The 22989-nt window shown below is 41.5% G+C and overlaps 1 protein-coding gene across 2 annotated transcripts in view; it reads left to right on the plus strand.

The window, feature by feature from the left end:
• Window positions 1-2045: 2045 nt before the first annotated feature.
• Window positions 2046-22989, plus strand: part of PRKAR2B (protein kinase cAMP-dependent type II regulatory subunit beta) — a 197309-nt gene continuing 176365 nt past the window's right edge. The window contains exon 1 of one of the 2 annotated variants that reach the window (XM_054018539.1): window positions 2046-2588. In XM_054018539.1, coding sequence (XP_053874514.1) covers window positions 2246-2588 — 343 coding nt within the window. In that variant the 5' untranslated portion in view covers window positions 2046-2245. The remainder of the gene's footprint in view (window positions 2589-22989) is intronic. The other variant, XM_054018549.1, reaches the window with a different exon arrangement.

Consider the following 22989-nt stretch of genomic DNA (forward strand, 5'->3'; position numbering starts at 1 on the left):
GCGCCCAGGGGGTGGTATGTAATTGTCCCAGGTCACTGGGTGGGGGCTCGAGCCAGTTTTGCATTGCGTTATTGAAACGGAACCCCTAGATACAGAACCCGGCCCTTGTTGCTGCCAAGTTAGATGGGCAGAAGGGTTACACAGATATTATGCAGGATACAGTAGGCACCTCTGCCCGTGAGGATATTTTTCTTACCACGATCCACTCCAGCAAGTAAACACTGCCAGAGTCCCTTCAATCTGCTGAAAGCACATTCAACGAGCTGCTGAGCTCATAGTTGGATCTCATTGGTGCTATCATGGTGGTCTGTGTATGGCTTCATGAACCAGGGAAGGCTGTGTTCTCTAGAATCACTATTAGCATTTCAATATCACCAATAGCAGTCTACTGCTCAGGAAATGTTCCTGACTTCAGCTTTCATAACAGTCCTGTGTTCTTAGAGATGTGAGTTTCCTGCGCCTTCTCTGACCTGCCCATTGTGATACTGATGAAGCATCCCCGGTGATCCACCAAAGCTTGCATAACCATGGAAAAGTAGCCCTTTCTATTACTGTACTCTGTGGCAAGGTGAACTCATGCCAAAATAGGGCTATGCATGGCCTCGTCACAGTTTGGGAACCTTAGTGTGGCAAATCCATCTGCTAGGTCTTGCATATTGCTGAGAGTCACAGTCATGCATAGCAGGAGACAATTAATGGCTCTACACACTTTCAAGATAATGGCCTCTATTGTGTTTTTTCCAACCCCAAAGTGATTTCCTACTGACTAGTAGCAATCCTGTTTCAAGCTTCAAGAGTGTGATGGTCACTTGCTCCTCCACTTTCAATGCAGTTCTCTGGTGTCCCAATACTCGAGCACTCGGATAAGTTGGGCACACAGATCCAGGACTGTGGCCTTTCAGAGCCGCAGCTCATTTTCCCAAACCTGCATTATGATACGATCTCACCAGGCAGTGCTCATTTCTCAAGCCCAGAGGTGTTACTCCACTGTGCGTGGGTGATCTGTGAATGCCACCAATAAACTTCAATTGTTCTTCACTATATCTCTCAGCAAGCTGTCCTTAAAGAAATCCTCATGTTCCCTGTTGTTTCAGTACTTCCCGATGGTCTGCAAAAACAGGCAGATCGTGTGTTCTGGATTTGCACCATTCACAAGAATAGTGTAGAGGTCTGCTGGCTTCATGCTTCTCTCAGAACTGGCAGAAACCAAAGTGCTGCACTGGTTTGTGGAATTTTTAACAAACAGCATGAAAATTTGGGATACAAATGGCATTATGAGATGGAAAAAGGAGTCAAGCTCTCAGCATGAAACTATCTTCCAGAGATCCCTGGGCGAGTCATTACTATCCACAAAACATTGCAACAATTTCCCAAAATGCACTATGCTGGATGGTGGCACATGGCATGCTGGGATACCTACCCATGGTGCACCACAATTTAAATTGAAACTATTAAAACAAGCACCCCACTGAGTACTTGCAACACCCCCACACAAGCAGCCAGTGTACATGGGCAATATACAAACTTCAGTGGCTACATACTGACCTAACTTGCATGGACCAAAGCCTGGAGCACAGCCATGGCTTTACTGTAAGAGGGAAGGTGGAAAGGCTACCTACCCCAGTAGCTGCACAACCCCTCCCTTTCCTTGGTGCTTTGAGTGGAAGGTCAGACCTCCCCCCAAAGAGGAGGGCTCCCCCGTGGCTCTAAGACCCCCTGCATCATTGTGTGCCACGCCCAGCTGAGGGCGGCCCTCTCTCCCAGTCTCCTCCGGGATTAGGTACCTCTCCAGCCTGGGCAAACCCTGACCTCCCGCCGCTCCGCCCATCCCCGGCTGAGCCCCCTGCCCTGCCAGCGGCGAGGCGGACCCCGAGCCGTACTGTCCCCGGAGCCCGATCCCGGGCCCGGGGGAAGCCCGCCCCCCGGCCCGGCCGGCGCAGCGCTCCGCAGTCCCTGGCGGGAGGTTGTCATGGTTTCCCGGGTCACATGCGTGCGAGGCCCCCCCTGGCGCTCGGGGAGGAGGCGGGGGCGGGGATGCTACAGTCACCGCCGGGGCTGCCGCCGCCGCGCCTGCCGGGCGAACCGAGAGCAGCCACCGCCGCCTCCCGGGCTCCCAGCGAGCCGCTCCCGGCACCCTCGGCGGGCTCGGACCCCTGCGGCTCCCACCTGCTCCGGCCTGCACCCGCTGCAGTTCCCCGCGCGCTGCGGCCCCCGTTCCCGCCGCCTCGCCCCGGCCGGCCCCGGCATGAGCATCTCCATCCCGGCGGGGCTGACGGAGCTGCTGCAGGGCTTCACCGTGGAGGTGCTGCGGAGCCAGCCCGGGGACCTGCTGGAGTTCGCGCTCCAGTACTTCGGGCGCCTCAAGGCGGAGGCGGCGGAGAGCGGCGCCGGGGGCGGCTCCCCCGCGCCGGGCCATGAGAGGGGCAGCCTGGCGCCCCGCAGGGCCCCCACTAGGGGGGTCAGCTTCGCCGAGGAGCCCATGCAGACCGACTCGGAGAGCGGGGACGAGGAGGGGGAATTCGCCGGTAAGGGCGGGGTCCCTGGTAGCTCCGCGGTCGGGGGAGGCCCGGGCGCCCCCCCGAGATTAGGTGAGACGGGGAAGGGCTGAGTCCTCTCGATACCCGGGGGGGGGGGGGGGTCTGCATGGGGAAACGCAGCTGGGGGCGGTAGTGTTTGAGGAGTGACCGAGAGACCCCGTCCGGCCTGGGGGTGCCAGTAGTTCTGGTTTCACAGGACAATGTATTGTTTAGCTTGCTTGACTTCTAGACTCATGTCCCCTTCTCCTGAAGAGGTGCTGGGGCGGGGGCATGAAGCCCAGCATCCTTGCGCGCTTCTCCCTCGCTTGTTGTGAGGATGAGTGATGGGCAGAGCCAGGGGAAGGGCTCAGGACACAACTGTTAGTGTGCTTTGAGCCTTGTGTGCTACGGGTAATGATGTGTATGTGTGAGTGGAGAGCGAGCGAGAAGGTGCAGTAAGTGAATCCCAGCTCACAGGTGCAGCAGGGCTGCATTTGAAATGATAGTTTATGAACCTTGACATGATGTACTATACGTTTTTTCTTTTGTTTGTCAAAGCACATATAGTTGTTGTGGCAGATGCCCTATCTGTCCCTTCCCGCTTCAGCCTTATTGTATCCCTGGCACTTTCTGGGGCTGCAAATACTGAACATGGTCACAATTGTATTATTTATTGCTGTTGAGTAGTACCATGTTAAAGACGGCAAAAAATCCATTTTCTTAAAAGATTGGCTCAAAAAGGAAACTGAGCAGGCAAGTTGTAGGGAGTATGCTGGCCAGAAAGCTGGAGAATGAATGGGAAGAAGCATCCTGTCAAGTTACTGCTATTGGCAAGTTCCACCCCTTCTGTATTTAAACAAAATGACAGACAACTAAAGGTTAGCTTCCTTTCTGTTTGTCAAACTGAACTTTAATAACATGGGTGTCTCCCAGCCACCAGATATGCTGCATGGTGTATGTAAATGTAGCACTGCACCAGATTTTATATTTATGTTGTTTATTGGGTATAGGCCTAAGAGATGACATGTAATTTAAAGAGGGACTAATGATCCCTTCTTTGTAGTAGGGGTATTGGAAGGCAAAAATCTGTATTTTATTGTTAATCAATCAAATAGTATATTGCTATTTCTGTTTTATGAATAGGAAGCAAGATATAGTCAGTCTTTTGGTGCTTTCAGTGCTTTAATGCTCAAGGACATGTTGCTGTATAAATGCACTTAAGTTAATTAAGCATTTTACTTAGATGTGCTCCTGGGTGTTCCATAAGGTAGACAACCAGAGGTTAAAATCTTATTTCCTTTTAATAGTTATGTTCAAATTACCTGCACAGTAGGAAGGGCCCACAGAGTAAGCATAGCTGTGAGGACAGCAAAGAATGGTTGCAGTACTTCATTTCACTACAGGCTAATACCGATCCGCCCACAGTTAAAAATTCCCTTTGTGTAGCTGACAGGGTTTATTAGGAGACAGAGCATCTATCAAGGGGCAAACTGCAGCTGTCTTTGAAAAGGTGCAGAGCACTCAGACTACATACTGTGAACTAGTTAACTAAAGGGTAGATTGGTAGTGGTGATTTGAGGAGGCGTGGAGGGACAGGGAAACAACATAAACATATCTTTGATATCATTGACAGTTTTGTGAGAACAGTTTGAAAATGAAAAACTTCATTAGCTCATTGAAATATTGGTTCTTCCAGGTCAAGTTCAAGTTGTATTTGGATAACCATATCCAAAAGCTTGCTGTTTGCCAGCTGAGCTGTGCTAGCTTTGTAAATAAATGAAATGTTTTTATATGCATTTTATCATTGAAAGTCAGATATTTGAGGAGGTGGAAAAAATAAATTAGCTTAAATAATATTTACATCTAAATTGGAAAGTTATACTGCACATTAAGATATTCAACATCCTTGTAATCTTTGCCCCTACATAAATAGGATTTGTAATTTATAAGAATTTGTAGCGATTAATTGGGTACTGTAGATTTATGTAATAGTTTTGAATTCTGCTGAAACCATTACGTCATCTATGAGGTGAGCAAAAATCCTAAAACCGTTGCTGAGACAGACTGATGATGGAGAAAAATTAAAATATCTTCATTTCTTCATATTGAACATGACTGTCAAACCTGGCTCTCACTATGTTAAAAAGTCTGTTAGTATAATCCATGGTAAATGGACTGCTTGTATGTTATATTTATGGTAGTAAATACAGCATTGTAGCTTGAATTTATTATGTGTTATACATGTAAATGTTTATAGGATATTTTAAGAAGCTTTCTAAGAATTGTAGTGAATATCCATAATCAACAATAAAAACATTTTATTTATGTTCAGTGTTTTGTGGTCTTAGAGGAAGAATGTCATTGTAAATAGTTTTGCTTAAAAAAGAGACTAACCAGGAATTATTTAACTAACTAATTATGCGTAAAAATAATTTTGTAAAACAAAGCATATATGATATTTTGGAGTGTTTTTAAAGCCTACTTTGTACTAAGGTTTATAATCTGTATCAGTATTCCAAGCCTGGAGCAATGAATGGTTCAGGATCATAGGATGAAAATATTTTGGGAACCACTAGGCAAGGATTAATGAATCAGTTCTAATAAATGGTTAGTGGCTGCTTATGTGTAACTTTTTTTGTAAAAGTTTTACTTTTAGCATAGATGTCTGTACCTTCAAAATAGCACACATATATCTACACATTCTCATATTGATAACTGGATGCATAGAGGGATTTGTAGTTTAATAACTGTTTTATGGTTTTAAACATAAACTTAAAATCAATTATTTTTTAATACTTTACACTTCTGTAAGTAGCACCTTTGATTATTAACACTGGAAATGATTAGGAAATGGTCTGTTGTTTGTTTGTTTCCTTTGCCTTTTGCATCACTATTTGTATAGTTAGTCTGTTTCCCCTATTTGTGCGGGGCTTTTATACAGGAAGGAGGGGAGAAACATATTTAAACAACTGAGAACATTTGATGGCAAAATGACAAAAATTGCCTGGGGCTCAAGAGTAGGTGTAATACCTGAAAGTTCTGCTTTAAAAAAAAATAATCAAGTAAATGTTAAGTTGACAATGTTCCTTTTTTTCATTTGGGAATTCAAACTGAACATTGTTTCATTCTTGAGAACATGTAATTGCCATTGTCCCCCAATTCTTGTTTTGAATAAATGTTTCTAACTATCTAGGTACTTATGTGACTCTCATTCACTGTAGTATTTGAACACCTCATAGTCAATTAATTTTTCCCTTGCAGCACCTCTTTGTGAGGTCGGAAAGCACTGTCTCATGTTATAAATGGTGAATTGAGCAATAGGATAGATTTGCCCACTGTCAGACACAAGTCTCTGGCTGATCCAGGAACTGAATCCAGGTCTCCTGAGTCTAAGTCCATTACCCTGACCATTAGATCAGCCTTCTTAGTTACCGAAATTAAATGAAATTTAAGGTCCTTACCTTACAAGCTGTGGATCAGCTTGTGCCATAGGTACCTTTATTTTGAATGGATATCTGAGGTATATGTCATTTCTTCAAAAAAATAAATAATAAAAACATTAAACTGCATTCTCGTAACTTTAGTATACTTGAAGAATTGCTTGCTGAGCACACTGGCTGCTTTGCAAATTATTTTTAGATTTTATAGTAAGTATCTATATAAATATAATTCCCATCAATGCATTTGAGTAAGTCCCAGTAACATTAGAAAGAATGTCCACATTTAAGGGAGAATTGAACCTTTATTTTAATACGTTGCACAGATTATTTAGAGACTGAAATTCATAATTAATCATGTGTTATGATGTGCCTGTTGAAAAGTTAAAATTCTTCAGTAAATGTTGTTGGCTTTTACAAATTGTTACCATTTTTATTCTCTTTGAATTGTTCTGAAGTGCCAATGCCATTATGAACCTTATTTTGGTGGAAAATGACTTGCATCATTTATAGCAGCTGTTGTTAAATATTTACTTACAGCTATAGCAAACGTTCATATTCAACCCAACCTTAATGTGATTTTCTACAGATATTTCTAGAGCCACTGTTGTTGCTTTCTTAGTAACACAATTAACATGAATTATATATACCACTCAATATTATGTAGCCCTTTGGGATAATTTATTGAGGTATTTTAGCAGGAAAAATGCTTCGGTTTGGATATTTTTCTTTCAAGGCTGACTTTGCATCTGCATATCTCTTATTTGCATATGTTGCTATGAACACTGTTCCTGAAAATGTGAACAATAAAATACATTTATACATTTTAGCTATGTCCACCCTCTACTTCCAAACAATAACAAAATAAAACACTGTGCAAGTTAAAACATTTCTACTGTATCTTACAATGTCCTATGAAAGACACTCCTTTCTGTTCTGGTCACTTTATCCATTCTAAATTATTTTTAAAAATGCATTGTGTTCATAGAGATGCGATAGCACTGTGTTATCTGTGGAATTCTGACTTTCAGACAAAACTTGATATAAATCTTGAACATGTCCAAATATTAATATTGCCAAGTCATCTTGTACGACACAGTGTGATAAATTAGTTCTAAATCAGTAAAATTAAAATCTGTTTCAGGTTTTCTGTTTTAACTATTTCTGAACATTTACACACGTGAAAAGTCTGAGAACTATAATAACAAATGCATTTTATTAGTTTTCAGGTCAGTGTTGAAAATGGGATGCCTGAAAATCAAATGTGTTATTTTGTTTCCTTCACGATACTACTGTTTGTAAAACTGACATCATAACGCACTTAATTATGTCACCTTTTTGTTTAGCTTCTAGAAGTGGTTAAGGAGGTATTTTCGTGTTTATTAAAACTTCAAAACAGAGCAATTTGGTTGCAAAAATTACTTCAGGTCTGATATGCAGATATAACCTAGTTGTTATATTAGTAGGCATGAGTCAGTATAATCAAGTGGGTAGTGTAAACAAAACAACAATCTTTATATAGATAAGCATAATGATATTTAATTATCAAATTGAGGACCATGTAGAAAGACTTCTGAATTTTGTTAGAGTAATCCGTAAAACTAGGAAAATGCTAATACATACAAATGGTGAAATATGTATTTCTATATATAGTTTAATTGAATTTAGTGCTTGTTAAAGCTCATTTCCTGAAGGCCATTGAACAAACATCAGAAAGTAATGTCTTTCAGTCATTTTCAACTAACTAAATTTGAACTGGGGACCTAGAGGTGAAAAGCTCAGTAGCCTATTACCAATTTACTGAGCCACCTAGTCTGTTGAAATGGATTCTTTTTAAATAAACAGTTTCAGTTCCCAAAGTAGTTACAGAATACTGGTGTAAACTTATATTTTTAACTTAAATAAGTATGGTAATATCTACATGCTCCATTCAGGCCAGGGTAGGACTCCACTGGGCTAAGCCCTGCCTCTACAAACCTTAAGGCACCTGCCTGGATGTTGTCATGGGAACAGGTACTGACTTTTATTTTTTCAGGTCGGTGCTCAACTCCTGCTCCACCCTGTGGCCGTGCCCCCACTCCGCCCTTTCTCCCGAGGCTCCGCTGTTGCTCAGCCATTTCCCACCCCCACTCTGGCCCATCTTCCGAGGCTCCGCCCTTGCTCTGTCTCTTCCTGTCCCTGCTCCGCCCCCTCCCCCAAGGCCCTTGTCCGCCTGCCCCTCGCTGCTCTCCGCCCTCTCCCTAGTGCCTCCTGCCAGCCGATGAACAGCTGATTGGTAGCCCTGCCAAACAGCTTTGGCTGGTGGGTGCTGAGCACCCCCTATTTTTTTTTCCGTGGGTGCTTGAGCCTCCAAGCTCAATGTCAGTGGTCCTGGGGGATACTGAGAGAACAGGAAAGAAAAGATCCCTACTCTCAATTCTGGTGCCTGGACATGCCATGGCTTGGAGTTGCACAGGACATCCTGCTCATTCCTAGGCTGGATCATGCTCAACATTGGCGGAATCTTTGGGGAACTAAACTCTCTAGCAAGTCTCTGAGCAGGTGTGAATTGTGATTCCCTCTCCCCCCAAAGGCTTATAACTTGGTCAAATTTGGGTAGATTTTCACAGGGATAGCAAAAGGCACACCCCTGACACAACGGCTATCACCTTGCCAAATTTCAAGTCCCTGTTGCAAAGCATGAGGGTGGTAGAGCTTTTCAAATAAATGGTTATAAGATTTTTTTTAACATGGTCAAAACATATTATTCTGTAGCCTGGTTCTTACGAAAAACTGAATTGTCTTCGCTGAAATTTTCCAGAAGAAATTCAGCCTGAGGCAGATACCTAGCGTGGAAAATTTTAGCCTCAAAGGTTAAAGGTTAGCAAAGTTATAAGTAACTGAAAACAGGGTCTTACAATGGGAAGTATCAGGTAACCTTACTAATAGGCAGTGCTATCAGGGCAATCTGCTGTGTGTGTGTGTATATATATAATGTTTGTGTGTCTATGTATGTACATGTTGGACTGCATTGCAGACAACTTTTTATTTCAGAAGGTTAAAAAAGCTACTGAGGGGGAAGCTGTTCTAGACTTGATTTTAACAAATAGGGAGGAACTCATTGAGAATTTGAAAGTAGAAGGCAGCTTGGGTGAAAGTGATCATGAAATCATAGAGTTCGCAATTCTAAGGAAGGGTAGAAGGGAGTACAGCAAAATAGAGCCAATGGATTTCAGGAAGGCGGATTTTGGTAAGAGAGAGCTGATAGGTAAGGTCCCATGGAAATCAAGACTGAGGGGAAAAACAACTGAGGAGAGTTGGCAGTTTTTCAAAGGGACACTATTAAGGGCCCAAAAGCAAGCTATTCCGCTGGTTAGGAAAGATAGAAAATGTGGCAAAAGACCACCTTGGCTTAACCACGAGATCTTGCATGATCTAAAAAATAAAAAGGAGTCATATAAAAAATGGAAACTAGGACAGATTACAAAGGATGAATATAGGCAAAAAACACAGGAATGCCAGGGGCAAGATTAGAAAGGCAAAGGCACAAATTGAGCTCAAACTAGCTTTGGGAATAAAGGGAAACAAGGAGACTTTTTATCAATACATTAGAACCAAGAGAAAGACCAAAGACAGGGTAGGCCCACTGCTCAGTGAAGAGGGAGAAACAGTAACAGGAAACTTGGAAATGGCAGAGATGCTTAATGACTTCTTTGTTTCGGTCTTCACCAAGAAGTCTGAAGGAATGCCTAACATAGTGAATGCTACTGGGAAGGGCGTAGGTTTAGCAGATAAAATAAAAAAAAGAACAAGTTAAAAATCACTTAGAAAAGTTAGATGCCTGCAAGTCACCAGGGCCTGATGAAATGCATCCTAGAATACTCAAGGAGCTAATAGAGGAGGTATCTGAGCCTCTAGCTATTATCTTTGGAAAATCATGGGAGACGGGAGAGATTCCAGAAGACTGGAAAAGGGCAAATATAGTGCCCATCTATAAAAAGGGAAATAAAAACAACCCAGGAAACTACAGACCAGTTAGTTTAACTTTTGTGCCAGGGAAGATAATGGAGCAAGTAATTAAGGAAATCCTCTGCAAACACTTGGAAGGTGGTAAGGTGATAGGGAATAGCCAGCATGGATTTGTAAAGAACAAATCATGTCAAACCAATCTGATAGCTTTCTTTGATAGGATAATGAGTCTTGTGGATAAGGGAGAAGCTGTGAATGTGGTATATCTAGACTTTAGTAAGGCATTTGATACGGTCTCGCATATATTCTTATCGATAAACTAGGCAAATACAATTTAGATGGGGCTACTATAAGGTGGGTGCATAACTGGCTGGATAACAGTACTCAGAGAGTTGTTATTAATGGTTCCCAATCCTGTTGGAAAGGCATAACAAGTGGGGTTCCGCAGGGGTCTGTTTTGGGACCGGCTCTGTTCAATATCTTCATTAACGACTTAGATATTGGCATAGAAAGTACGCTTATTAAGTTTGCAGGTGATACCAAACTGGGAGGGATTGCAACTGCTTTGGAGGACAGGGTCATAATTCAAAATGATCTGGACAAATTGGAGAAATGGCCTGAGGTATACAGGATGAAGTTTAACAAAGACAAATGCAAAGTGCTCCTCTTAGGAAGGAAAAATCAGTTTCACACATAGAGAATGGGAAGAGACTGTCTAGGAAGGAGTACAGCAGAAAGGGATCTAGGGGTTATAGTGGACCACAAGCTAAATATGAGTCAACAGTGTGATGCTGTTGCAAAAAAAGCAAACATGATTCTGGGATGTATTAACAGGTGTGTTGTGAGCAAGACACGAGAAGTCATTCTTCCGCTCTACTCTGCGCTGGTTAGGCCTCAGCTGGAGTATTGTGTCCAGTTCTGGGCACCGCATTTCAAGAAAGATGTGGAGAAATTGGAGAGGGTCCAGAGAAGAGCAACAAGAATGATTAAAGGTCTTAAGAACATGACCTATGAAGGAAGGCTGAAAGAATTGGGTTTGTTTAGTTTGGAAAAGAGAAGACTGAGAGGGGACATGATAGCAGTTTTCAGTTATCTAAAAGGGTGTCATAAGGAGGAGGGAGAAAACTTGTTCACCTTAGCCTCTAAGGACAGAACAAGAAGCAGTGGGCTTAAACTACAGCAAGGGAGGTTTAGGTTGGACATTAGGAAGAAGTTCCTAACTGTCAGGGTGGTTAAACACTGGAATAAATTGCCTAGGGAGGTTGTGGAATCTCCATCTCTGGAGATATTTAAGAGTAGGTTAGATAAATATCTATCAGGGATGGTCTAGACAGTATTTGGTCCTGCCATGAGGGCAGGGGACTGGACTCGATGACCTCTCGAGGTCCCTTCCAGTCCTAGAATCTATGAATCTATGTGTGTGTATGTATATACTTACACTTATGGAATACATAGTCATGTAGTAGAAAGATATTGGTGGCATAAGCATGGGATGACTGCACTATTCATGAGTGGCAATGAACAAACAAGTGCCAGTACTAACATTTATGTTACACCACACCACAAAGTATCTTGTACATACCAAATATATTTCAGAGAAAATATATTTCTTCGTTAGGAAAGTTTTAGCAAGTCTTTTTTTTGTTTTAAATTACTGACTTTTGTACCACCCTTCTAAAGAAACTCTGCACTCGCTGTGTTTACACTCCACTGTGCATTTATATGAATGAACAACACAATATCAATTTTTATAACTAAACAGGATAACAATTTGTCCTTGAAAACTAGGCAAGTCCCTGTTTTCAGGACCTGTCCCTGTTGGTTTTGCAGAAAGCAGTGTGTTGTCCTAGTTTTTGTAAACCCCAATAGACTGGATGCCTGAAGAAGCTGTCAGCCAGCAGTGCTCAGCCCCAGAGGCAAACCTCAGGTCTGTCATATAAAAACATTGCCACGCTCTACTCTATGAAGCCTCTCAGTGAGCATCCTCCTTAAGCCAGCTCCCTGCACGCAGTCAAATCCTTGTGAAGTCTGAGACTTTAGGCACTGCTGCAAGTAGTGAGCCTAAAAGCATACAGCTATACTGCACATACCTATTAACTCAGATAGGGGCGTGTGTCTATGCTGCTTCTCATTTCCCCATGATCCCAAATGAGCATTGTATTGTAACAGCATTGTATTGCTCTGTGGCTCTATCAATAATGTCTCATTAGTCAGACATCCAAAACATCTATTCATTCAATAATTCAAATGATGCTACATTGTGCAGGAAAGCATGAAATCTAAGATGAAATAGGATGTAGACTGAAATTACAAAGATGTCTGGAATCTGCAGGGATAAAATACAGAGCTCACTGCATAACACCTTCTTCTGCAAAGTGAATTGTACAGCAGCCATGATGATTTGAGGAATCTGTCTATATACAACTTATGAATTCTGGTTGATGTTATGATATTGCTGTATTTTTTCAACAGCAGAGTATGTGGGAATCCACCATTTGCTGTCAGGGGCTATATTATGTATCTATCAGACCAGGTACAGTGGTTGGTCTTTAGACCTCAAGTGGCTACCTGTTGAGGTGGAAACATTTTGGGACAGTGGGTTGGCTTAAGCTGGGAGAAGCTAGGCCCTTCAACTTCCCTATGGGGAGTGGAGATAAAAAAATTCCTAGCAGCAGAACAAAGAAACCTTCTGTTGGAAGTGGAACATGCAAACTTGAGGGACTCTCAGGGCAAGAGAGAGATTGCTTTGGGCATGAGAGAGGGGCATGCTTTCATAGCAGGGGGCCCTGTTTAACTGCAGGACTGGCCAAGGTGAAAGGAAGCAAGCTAAGTTGGAGCAGAGGGGGAGGAGATGGCATGATTCTGAAGAGAAGTCATTTACAGGAGGGGAAACCTGGACTTTTTAGAGGACTCTTCCATAAGCCCAAATAATGCTCTATAGTAGTGAGGAAACTGAGGCAGGGACTTGTATATAGGTGTGTTTATTATTTTGTCTATACCTGTGTATTTCATGTGCTGCCAAGTAAAAAGTAACTTGCTTTAGAATCCTGTGCAGTCTATTGGTGTGTTTGCTTTTGCCATCTTGTGTCTGAAGAGTAAACCCAGAGTACCCACAAGGTGGAACACTGGGAAAAGTTGTGCATAAGCTACTGTGGAATCTGAGGAAGCCAGCGCAAGTCACAGGGCCTAGGTAGTGGGACCACAGGGTCTCCGCTTTCAGGAGGGAGGTAGGGGGAGGCTGGTAGAAGGAGGATCTGAACTCTGAGAGTGCCCCAGGGGCTAATGCTGTGACTCTGTTCAGACTCAGAAAGCTTAAAAAGCACACATGACCCAGTGAAGTAGGCTCCAAATGCAACAGCCTGGTGAGTGCCCAGCCAGGAGGCGCTCTGCCTGGGCTGTGTGTATGTGACAGCAGACTTGCATCTAATCTGGGGGAAATAAATGTAAGTCACCCCATTATCACTGCACCACAGAGGAATCTAGAGATTCCAAATAGAAGGAGAAAATTATCAAGAATGGAAAAGCAGAGAAATTCTGAATCTCTTTACTTGTTTTACTGTATTTTGGAAAACAATAGGGCAAAAAGCCTATTGATTATTAGAGTGAAGTGTTCATAAACATGCATTAATAACATTAAGTACTTTTCACTTGTGTGTTTGCATCTTAGATTGCTGTGCTTAATGATATTAATATTTACAGTAAATGGTCGGGACTAGAGTTTGAGATGGAGAGCTTTTTGAGGTAAATGTTAGTGATGAGTCTAGAGTTCTTACACTTAATTTGGCTAGCAATGCTGGCTTAAAAGGGCAATAGCATGTAAGTTACTGTAATCATAAAGACTTCATTAATTGAATGGACTAGAAAATTATTGCATAAAATAGATTTTTTTTTCTTTTGGTTTTCAGAAAATAGCATGCTCCTTAATGGTTTATTTTTCTGCTTACAATTGTCCAAAATTTTTTGCTGATGACTTATCCCTTCCTTTTGAGGTACAGCATTACTAACAGCATCAAACTGTGCTACGTCCCTACAACTAGAGATGTAGATAAATACCTTTTTATTAATATTTATAGACTCTCTGTAGTGTGACTTCTAATATGCACCAGACAGAAAGAAAACATATCACGTTCCCTGCTCAAGAAACCAAACATTCCTGACCAAGTCTCAGTATAGACTATAAATAAAAGGTGTACAGAATACTCACTGTCAGGGTGGATACAGGCTGGAATCCAATATAGTCATCCAAAATTGTGAGCTTGAGTACTCAGCCTGAGAGAAGGATAGGTGCTTGTATGGTTCTGTGTGACTTGGGCTTTTGATATATATATATTTTTTTAAGGTGAAACATTCAGATCTGATATTTATATTTTGAATTACCCTGGATTAATGCTATCTGTGTAAGTTCAGTAGTGTGAGCTTTCTCAGGAAGCCACTGGAATAGTACACATTCTGATTGCAGTGATCTTGCCCATGATATTTTACCCCGACTATCTTGACCCACTTTTGCCACTGCGTGGATGCATGGAGTTCTACCCGCTGCTGGTGGCATGGCTTTTCATTAGCACCCCCTGGTCCACAGGGACTTCTATCATATTTATGCTGGCATAAGGCTTTGGTGAAACTGCCCACTAACTTTTAAGTTTTGTGAAACTGATTAAGTTTGACATAGTTGATATTCAGTAACCTGGCAGAAACATTGGTAAAGGAATTGTTACATTAGGTGACAGTCATGCTTTTTAAAGTTTTACCAAGGCTAGAGAAACTTGAGTGAGTACAAATGCTTTCAGGACTAGTAAGCTTTTTTTAAGCACCAGTCTTGGATTAATGATCATTAAAAATATTTTTGATTCCTTGTAAACTAGAATTCAAAGGCACCAGAGCCAATGCTTTTTTCAAATTATACACCACCATGTCTAAAATTAATGCAGGAAGACTTTAGCTCCTGTTGAACTTTTGCATGGACAAATGTGGCTTTAGTCTGCTGTATTCTAGCCTAGTTTTTCTGTACCTGGAGTGGGGTATTTAGTTGATGTTGAAGTCAAGTAGTTTTTGTTGTAAACAAGAGATGCAACTGAAAACATATAAGTAGGAAGTTAAGAAAGTGAGTAACTTAATTTGTTTAGCTTTGGTTGGCTAATCACCAGTTTTCTCTGTCTGTGCCAGTGGGCTGGTGGGTTTTTCTAAAACAGAGTTTGTATCAATAATGTCTCACGATTTCTTATGAGCAAGATTGAGTCCAAATATTGCTGATTCTGGGAGGAATCGGAGTTATCCAAATGGAAAGTGCTAGCTGCTTCTTTCAGTCAGCAGAGAGGGCAGAATCCATAAGTAGGCACCCAGGGTGGATAAAAATCAATGATTTAAAAAAAAAGAAGGATTTTTTTTATTTAAAATCCGATCTTTTTATTTAAATCGGATTTTTGTGATAAAATGCTTTTTGAGGAAAAAACCTATCTAAAGATAGTTTTAATTAAGATACATTATAGCTCAAAGATATCTCATCATGGAATAGGAATTATAAATTCTAATTCTATAGTATGAAATAATATATTCATGTAATGTTTAAGAAAAGTTTGGTAATGAGTTCCAATAGTTCATGGATTAGGGACCCAATGTAATGGGGTTCCAGGGGCTTCTGTATAGATTATTTAGGTTAATCTTTCTATCTACCCAATGGGACTCAGTGCTCAGTCTAGAAGATACCATCAGAGATGCTTAGTTCTGCAGTTCTCAAACTGTGGATTTGTGTCTCCAGAGATAACATGCTTGTTAACAGCAAAAATGTTTTTAAATAAATAAATAAATAAAATATAGAGGTGAGAAATAACAGACCTCAACCCTATTTTCCCTCTGCAAATTTGTCTACACAGAGTCAATCCCTTACCTCTCTCTAAAAGTGCAAAGTTTCAAAAAGTTCAATGAATAGAAAATTGTTGGGGGTGGAATAGATTTGTACAAGGAGGAGAAGCCTGGGGAGAAATGTGAGAAGGGAGGGACAGGCAGTAGAAACAAAAGTGAAACTGTTTGAGCAGCATACCAGAAGTCTTGGGTCTTTCTGAGTGTAGCCTTCATTGATTTGAGATCTACCATACCATTCTCTCACTAGAAGGGAAAACCTATAATGGCAGCAGGCCGTAAAAGAGACCCAGTTTGGGAATAAGAACCATTCAAGAAATATATGTTTGCTGCTGATGTTTTAAAGAAAGTCACACCAGTGAAGTGGTGGAAGTCACTTAAGCACTTTGCCCTGGTCTACACCACGAGTTTAGGTCGAATTTAGCAGTGTTAGATCGATTTAACCCTGCACCCGTCCACACGATGAAGCCATTTTTGTCGACTTAAAGGGCTCTAAAAATCGATTTCTGTACTCCTCCCCGACGAGGGGATTAGCGCTGAAATTGACCCTATTGGCCTCCGGGAGCTAACCCAAAGTGCTCCATTGTGACCGCTCTGGAGAGCACTCTCAACTCAGATGCACTGGCCAGGTAGACAGGAAAAGCCCCGCAAACTTTTGAATTTCATTTCCTGTTTGGCCACACATACAGCGATCAGATGCAGTACCTCCCGTTCGGTCCTGCTGGAGCTCTCTTGCGATTTTGGAACTCCATGGTCACCTGTGCTGATCAGCTCGCTACACTGGCCAAACAGGAAATGAAATTCAAAAGTTTGCGGGGCTTTTCCTGTCTACCTGGCCAGTGCATCTGAGTTGAGAGTGCTCTCCAGAGCGGTCACAATGGAGCACTCTGGGATAGCTCCCGGAGGCCAATACCGTTGAATTGCGTCCACACTACCCCAAATTCGACCCAGCAGGGTCAATTTCAGCGCTAATCCCCTTGTCGGGGAGGAGTACAGAAATCGATTTTTAGAGCCCTTTAAGTCGACAAAAATGGCTTCATCGTGTGGACGGGTGCAGGGTTAAATCGATCTAACACTGCTAAATTCGACCTAAACTCGTAGTGCTTAAGTGACTTCCACCACTTCACTGGTGTGACTTTCTTTAAAACATCATCAGCAAACATATATTTCTTGAATGGTTCTTATTCCCAAACTGGGTCTCTTTTACGGCCTGCTGCCATTATAGGTTTTCCCTTCTAGTGAGAGAATGGTATGGTAGATTATGCACTTGCTCAGCCTATAGTTGAACTGCTCCCTACTACTGTCCAGGCTTCATGAGCCATGGGAGCAAGGGGTAGGCTGGGGTAGGTGCGACCGCGCAGTGCTACCGACTGGGAGAGCAGCCTGAGGCAGAAGCCTCCAGCTGGCATGATATTCCAGGCAGGACTGAATCTCCATTAGACGAAACTTAAAGAAGAGAATGACCTGGAGTCATTCCCATTTTTGTCCAGGCACCCCCGACCGACTTCACTGAGGCCGGCCCGGAGCACCCACCAGACGACAATGACGGCTAGCAGTCGTATTGTATCGTCTGCCATCCGCAAGGCAAGGCAAGGGGATGCTGCTGTGCAGCACTGCAGTACCACATCTGCCAGCAGCACCCAGGAGACATACGGTGACAGTGAGCTGAGCGGGCTCTGTGCTTGCCGTGGTATGTCGTCTGCATGGGTAACCCAGGAAAAAAGGCAAGAAACAATTTTTTGCCGTTGCTTTCACGGAGGCCTGATGACGTATCCAGAACCACCTGCGACAGTGTTTTTGCCCCATCAGGCATTGGGAGTTCAACCCAGAATTCCAACAGGCGGCGGACACTGCGGGAACTGTGGGATAGCTACCACAGTGCAACGCTCCAAAAGTCTACGCTAACCTCGGTACTGTGGACGCACGCCGCTGACTTAATGCGCTTAGTGGGGACACGCACAATTGACTGTATCAAATCGATTTCTAAAAAATCGACTTCTATTAAATCGACCTAATTTCGTAGTGTAGACGTACCCTTTGATTCAAAGATTGTTGAAGTGATAATCTCACTTTTAACAGCAGTACAGGTCTGTTGCATCTTACGCACATTTAACATGCGCAATTTCAGCTTTATGCGGTCGGGGGGGGGGGGGGGGAAGAAAGCCGGTGATTCCACGAGCGTGAGATGTGAATCTGCTGTTCCCACTAAAATATTTTTTTGGGGGGACTTGACAGCAACAGCATGTCTTTAGGCCTGTGATAAGGTTCTCCCCTATAATAACCCTGGAAGGTTGGCAACCCCCCCCCCACCAAAAAAAAAACAGTTTAAATAGTGCGTATGCCCCGGAGCGAATCTGCTGTTTCCACTACAGTACTGCTGTTCCCACTACAGTCCTCAGTCCCCCTGTGCCTCTCATACTGTGCGCATCTCACTGCACTGAGTGAGATTCTACTGTGCCTGTACTGTTTAAAGATACAGTACATATTTTTTGTATAACATGGCCCCTAAATGCAAGCCACCTACTTCATTTGGTGCTCAACCGAAGAAACAGCGATTTGTTCCAATGCTGGAGGAAAAACTGGCTGTGTTGGGCTTATTGAAAGATGGTATGTCCATTGCCAACGTGGCGCGTAAATACGGCCGCGACGAATCTAGCATCCATGCCATCAAGATTTGAGAGATAGAAATTCGTCAAGCCGTGGCATCAAGTGCTCCAGTAACTGCTAAGGTGACGAGCCAAGTGCGTGATAAGACTTTAGTGAAGACTGAAAATGCATTAAACGTATAGTTGGAAGACATGAATCGTAAACGTGTGCCTATGAATGGCAACATGTTGTGAGAAAAGGCTCTTAGCATCTATGCGCTGTTCAAACCTCCAGCTTAACAGTTTTAGGAACTGCTTCAACCTCAAAAATGTGCAGACTACTGGTGAAGCTGCGTCTGCCAATGAGGAGGCAGCAAAAGCCTACCCCGAACAATTAAAGAAAATCATAGAGGAAAGGGGCTATCTTCCAGAACAAGTTTTTAATGCTGACGAGACTGGGCTCTTCTGGAAAAAAATGCCCACCCGCACTTACATTTCGAAATCAGAAAGACAAGCCCCTGGCTTCAAAGCAGCTAAAGACCGTGTGACTGTTTTGCTTTGTGGCAATGCGGCTGGGCATTTAATAAAGCCGGGCTTGCTCTACAGGGCTGCAAATCTCCGTGCCCTAAAAGGCAAAAACAAAAATCTGCTGCCTGTGTTCTGGCAATCAAATAAAAAGGCTTGGGTGACGGCAGCATTATTTCTGGCTTGGTTCCACAAATGTTTCATTCTGGAGGTCAAGCAGTACCTTGAAGAGAAAGGACTTGACTTTAAAGTGTTGCTGATCGTAGACAATGCTCCTGGCCACCCTGCAGCACTCTGGTTTGCACATAACGATGTTGAAGTCATCTTTCTCCCCCCCAATACCACCTCCATCCTCCAACCTCTCAACCAAGGCGTCATTAGCTGTTTCAAGCCCACGTACACAAGGCTTACATTCTCACGGATCCTTACCGCTATGGATGCTGATCCCAATGTCAATGTGATGGAGTGTTGGAAGTCCTTCAACATTGCTGATTGCATCACTTATATTAAACAGGCAATGGATGCAATCAAGCCTGAAACAGTCAATGCATGTTGACGAAACCTATGGGAAGACTGTGCGAATGATTTTAAGGGTTTCCCGACCATTGACAAAGAAGTGAAACTCATAGTTCAGGTGGCCAGGGAAGTGGGTGGTGATGGCTTCATCAACATCCTTGAGGAAGAAATTGAGGAATTAATTGAGGGCCATAGAGAAACATTGACTAATGAAGAGTTAGAGGAACGGATAAAAACGTCTACAGAAGATGAAGATGATGACGAACAAGAAGAACCAGAAACTTGGAATCTTCATAAATTTTCTGAAGTGTTCCAAGCAGCGAAACACTTGAATGATTTAATTTCTGAATATGAGCCTTCTATGGAACGAAACCTCAAAATCACACGTCGTATTACGAATGATTTGAGACCGTACCAAGAAATGTTTGAGGAGCTCAAGAGACAACAGCGACAGTTGCCAATCACCATGTTTTTAAAGAAAAAGCAACCAGCAGCAGCAGAGCCTACACAATCAACTTCTCGAGCTGAACCAGAGCCAACCACTTCGTCTACAACTCGCTCTCCGTCACCCAAGCCTGGCCCATCGTCTCCTGGATCGACATCAAGCCCTGACGACTCAATGATAGTGTTGTCAGGGGAAGAGGCAGACTAATCATTGCAGTGTATACAGTACAAGACTAGCAAGAATATCCAGGATGACTGATGACTGTTCAGGTTTACAGTACTGCACTGTACTGTTTTCATTTTTTATTCTTTCATTCTTCTGTCTGTTACGTTATTAAAAATACTGTAAAATTATATTTTGCATATGTAGTCTTTATTATATACTGTACTGTACATTGCTGTATACAATACATAGTATTGTACAGGGTTGTAGACACAAAACTACTTTTTGGGTAATTTAAGGGATTTTCAAGGGTCATTTTGACTGTACGCGATTTTCGCTTTACGCGCTGACTGTGGAACATAACCCCAGCGTAAGATGTGACAGACCTGTAGCTTCTTCTGCTGGCGTAGAAAGAATATTTTCTTTGGACTAATTTATTCCAAATTGAGAAATCGTTTGGGACCTGAAAAAGCAGGAAAGCTTGTCTTTCTTTTCCAGATTATGAACAAACAGGAAAATGAAAGTGAAGACGACCGAGTTAGCTGTAGAAGCCAATATTTAAAGTTTCTCATGTTGACCTGGCTGACATAGTCGATTTAATTTTGGTTTTAAAAAAAAAAATTTCATTTAACTATTTTAGTTAAAAACAATTTTAACAAAAACAAACCTGATTTTAAAAAACTTGAATGTTTAACTAAATTCAAAAATTCATATGCTTGTTTTATTAAAATATTATATATTTGCTGTTGAAGAAAAAAATCCAGAATACATAACGTCATTGTTTAATTGTTAAACAATTTAAATGTCTGTCTGGTGATGTTCTCCTCTGAAACAGCATGGCAAGAAAATCCTCCAAATATTAATGATTAACCTGTTGAAGTGGAGATAGTTCACCTCCCAATGACTTCATAAATATCTTCTTCAATTATCTTTGGTAAATGAAAATTAACCAATCAATCATTTATTTTCTGATATAGCTGTAAAACTAATCTGAAAAGTTTTCAAAATAAATCACTTTAAAAATGTATAGTGTGTACCTTCTGAAAATGAAACCTACATCTATCTCTGAGTTGTGAAGAATATGTATTAAGGTTATAACAACCAACAAGAATGTACTTTTATGTAGAAATCCATGATTAAATCGAGTCTTCCTGACTTGTAATTTAAATCAGTTTGATTTAAATCAAATCCACCCTATAGGCACCTATACTGATCCTGTTTCGTAGAGGAGAGAAATTGACCTCTATGACAATGACAGATTTGTTCTTTTTTTAATACTACTTTTCTGTTTATCTTAAGTTTTGTATATAGTGCCTATCACTTCAATATCTAAGTATTGATTTTATTCCTTAAAACATGCTTCCTTGGTTAAAAAAACATTATCATCCCTGGTTAGGGAAGAAATTAGTTATCTCAATCTAGTGCCTTGCTATTAATCATTCACCCAAAATGCCTTTTGGATTTAGGCTGAAATATCTTCATATTTTATGATCTTTGGACATTACGAAAATGTGTATGTACAACTAACATGACTAAAACTTAAGAATACACAGCTCTGCATAGCATATACAAATTGACACATATTGATATTCCTTTTAAAAACATCACAACTTAAAAATCACACTGGCTCAGTGGAATGCTGTGATAACATCAATACAAATGGTGTTCTGTGACATAAGTCAATAGATGCAGTGCTCTAAACGGCAAATGCTACCACTGCAAATAGCAGTAATATCCAAAAAAGCACATGACTGCTTCAAGCAGCATTAATTTGTGATGGGCAAATATAGGAAAAAGGAGGTAGAAGAACTTATGAGTACAGTAGAACCTCAGAGTTACGAACACCCTGGGAATGGAGGTTGTTCATAACTCTGAACAAAACGTTATAGTTATTCTTTCAAAAATTTACAACTGAACATTCACTTAATACAGCTTTGAAACTTTATTATGTAGAAGAAGAATGCTGCTTTCCCTTTATTTTTTTAATAGTTTACATTTAACAAAGTACTGAACTGTATTTGCTTTTTTTTTTTTCTTTCTTTTGTCTCTGCTGCTGCCTGATTGTGTACTTCTGGTTCCAAATGAGATGTGTGGTTGACTGGTCAGTTCATAACTCTGGTGTTTGTAAATTTGAGGTTCTACTGTATCAGAATTTTGGATCCTCTGTTCCTGGTATACGGGTGCAAGATGTATGGCATTCTATAATTCCCATTTTATAGCTAATTGTAGAAGGGCCTTTCTGTTCCAGAATTTGAAGTGGATCCTTAAAGGGAGACTGTCAATTTAAAATCACACTTCTGTCTGAAACTGTTTCATTCATTATTACAGTAACATCTAAGAAGACTGTAGCTGAAACAAAATAGATAAGGCAGATAAACAGTTTTCTTGAAACCTGGTAGTTCATACTGACATTGTGTTAGATAACTACAAAGCACACTGTAGCTACTGGGAATTGCTCTGTTTTAGGAGTTTGTATATCTCAAATAATGTGAAATGAACTCACACTGTTTCCGTTGTGTAACTATTTTGTTGTAAGAGTTTAAATTAAAATAGTCAGGTCAAAGTTTACATGAAAACATGGCTCTTCTAAAAGTCAGGAGTATAAACATAATTGCTATAACATTTACAAAACTTTAGGCATTACCATGTGTAACTAATACACTTGAAGACTAAAATCAGTGTGGTTGCTGCTGTATAAAAATATTTCTTTTTGATTTTAGAAAGATACAATAGGTCACAATAGAAACACATGTTTCATTTCAAAAATTTAAAAGCAAAGCCAAGAACATATACGCACTTGTTCCGGAAACTGCACTCTTATATTTACTTTTGGCTAGGAACTAACATGGTTTTACTTGTGTTAGATGTTCCAAGACAAAATAGTTTATAGACCTATTGAGTGTACTTTTTTTTTTTTTTTTTTTTTTTTGTGGTGGGGGAGAAGGAAGCTTGTTTTAAAAGTATTGGACTTCTCAGTAGTGCATAGTAAAAGGTGACCT

Source organism: Malaclemys terrapin, chromosome 1 (assembly GCF_027887155.1).
Source record: "Malaclemys terrapin pileata isolate rMalTer1 chromosome 1, rMalTer1.hap1, whole genome shotgun sequence".
Classification (NCBI taxonomy): Eukaryota; Metazoa; Chordata; order Testudines; family Emydidae; genus Malaclemys; species Malaclemys terrapin.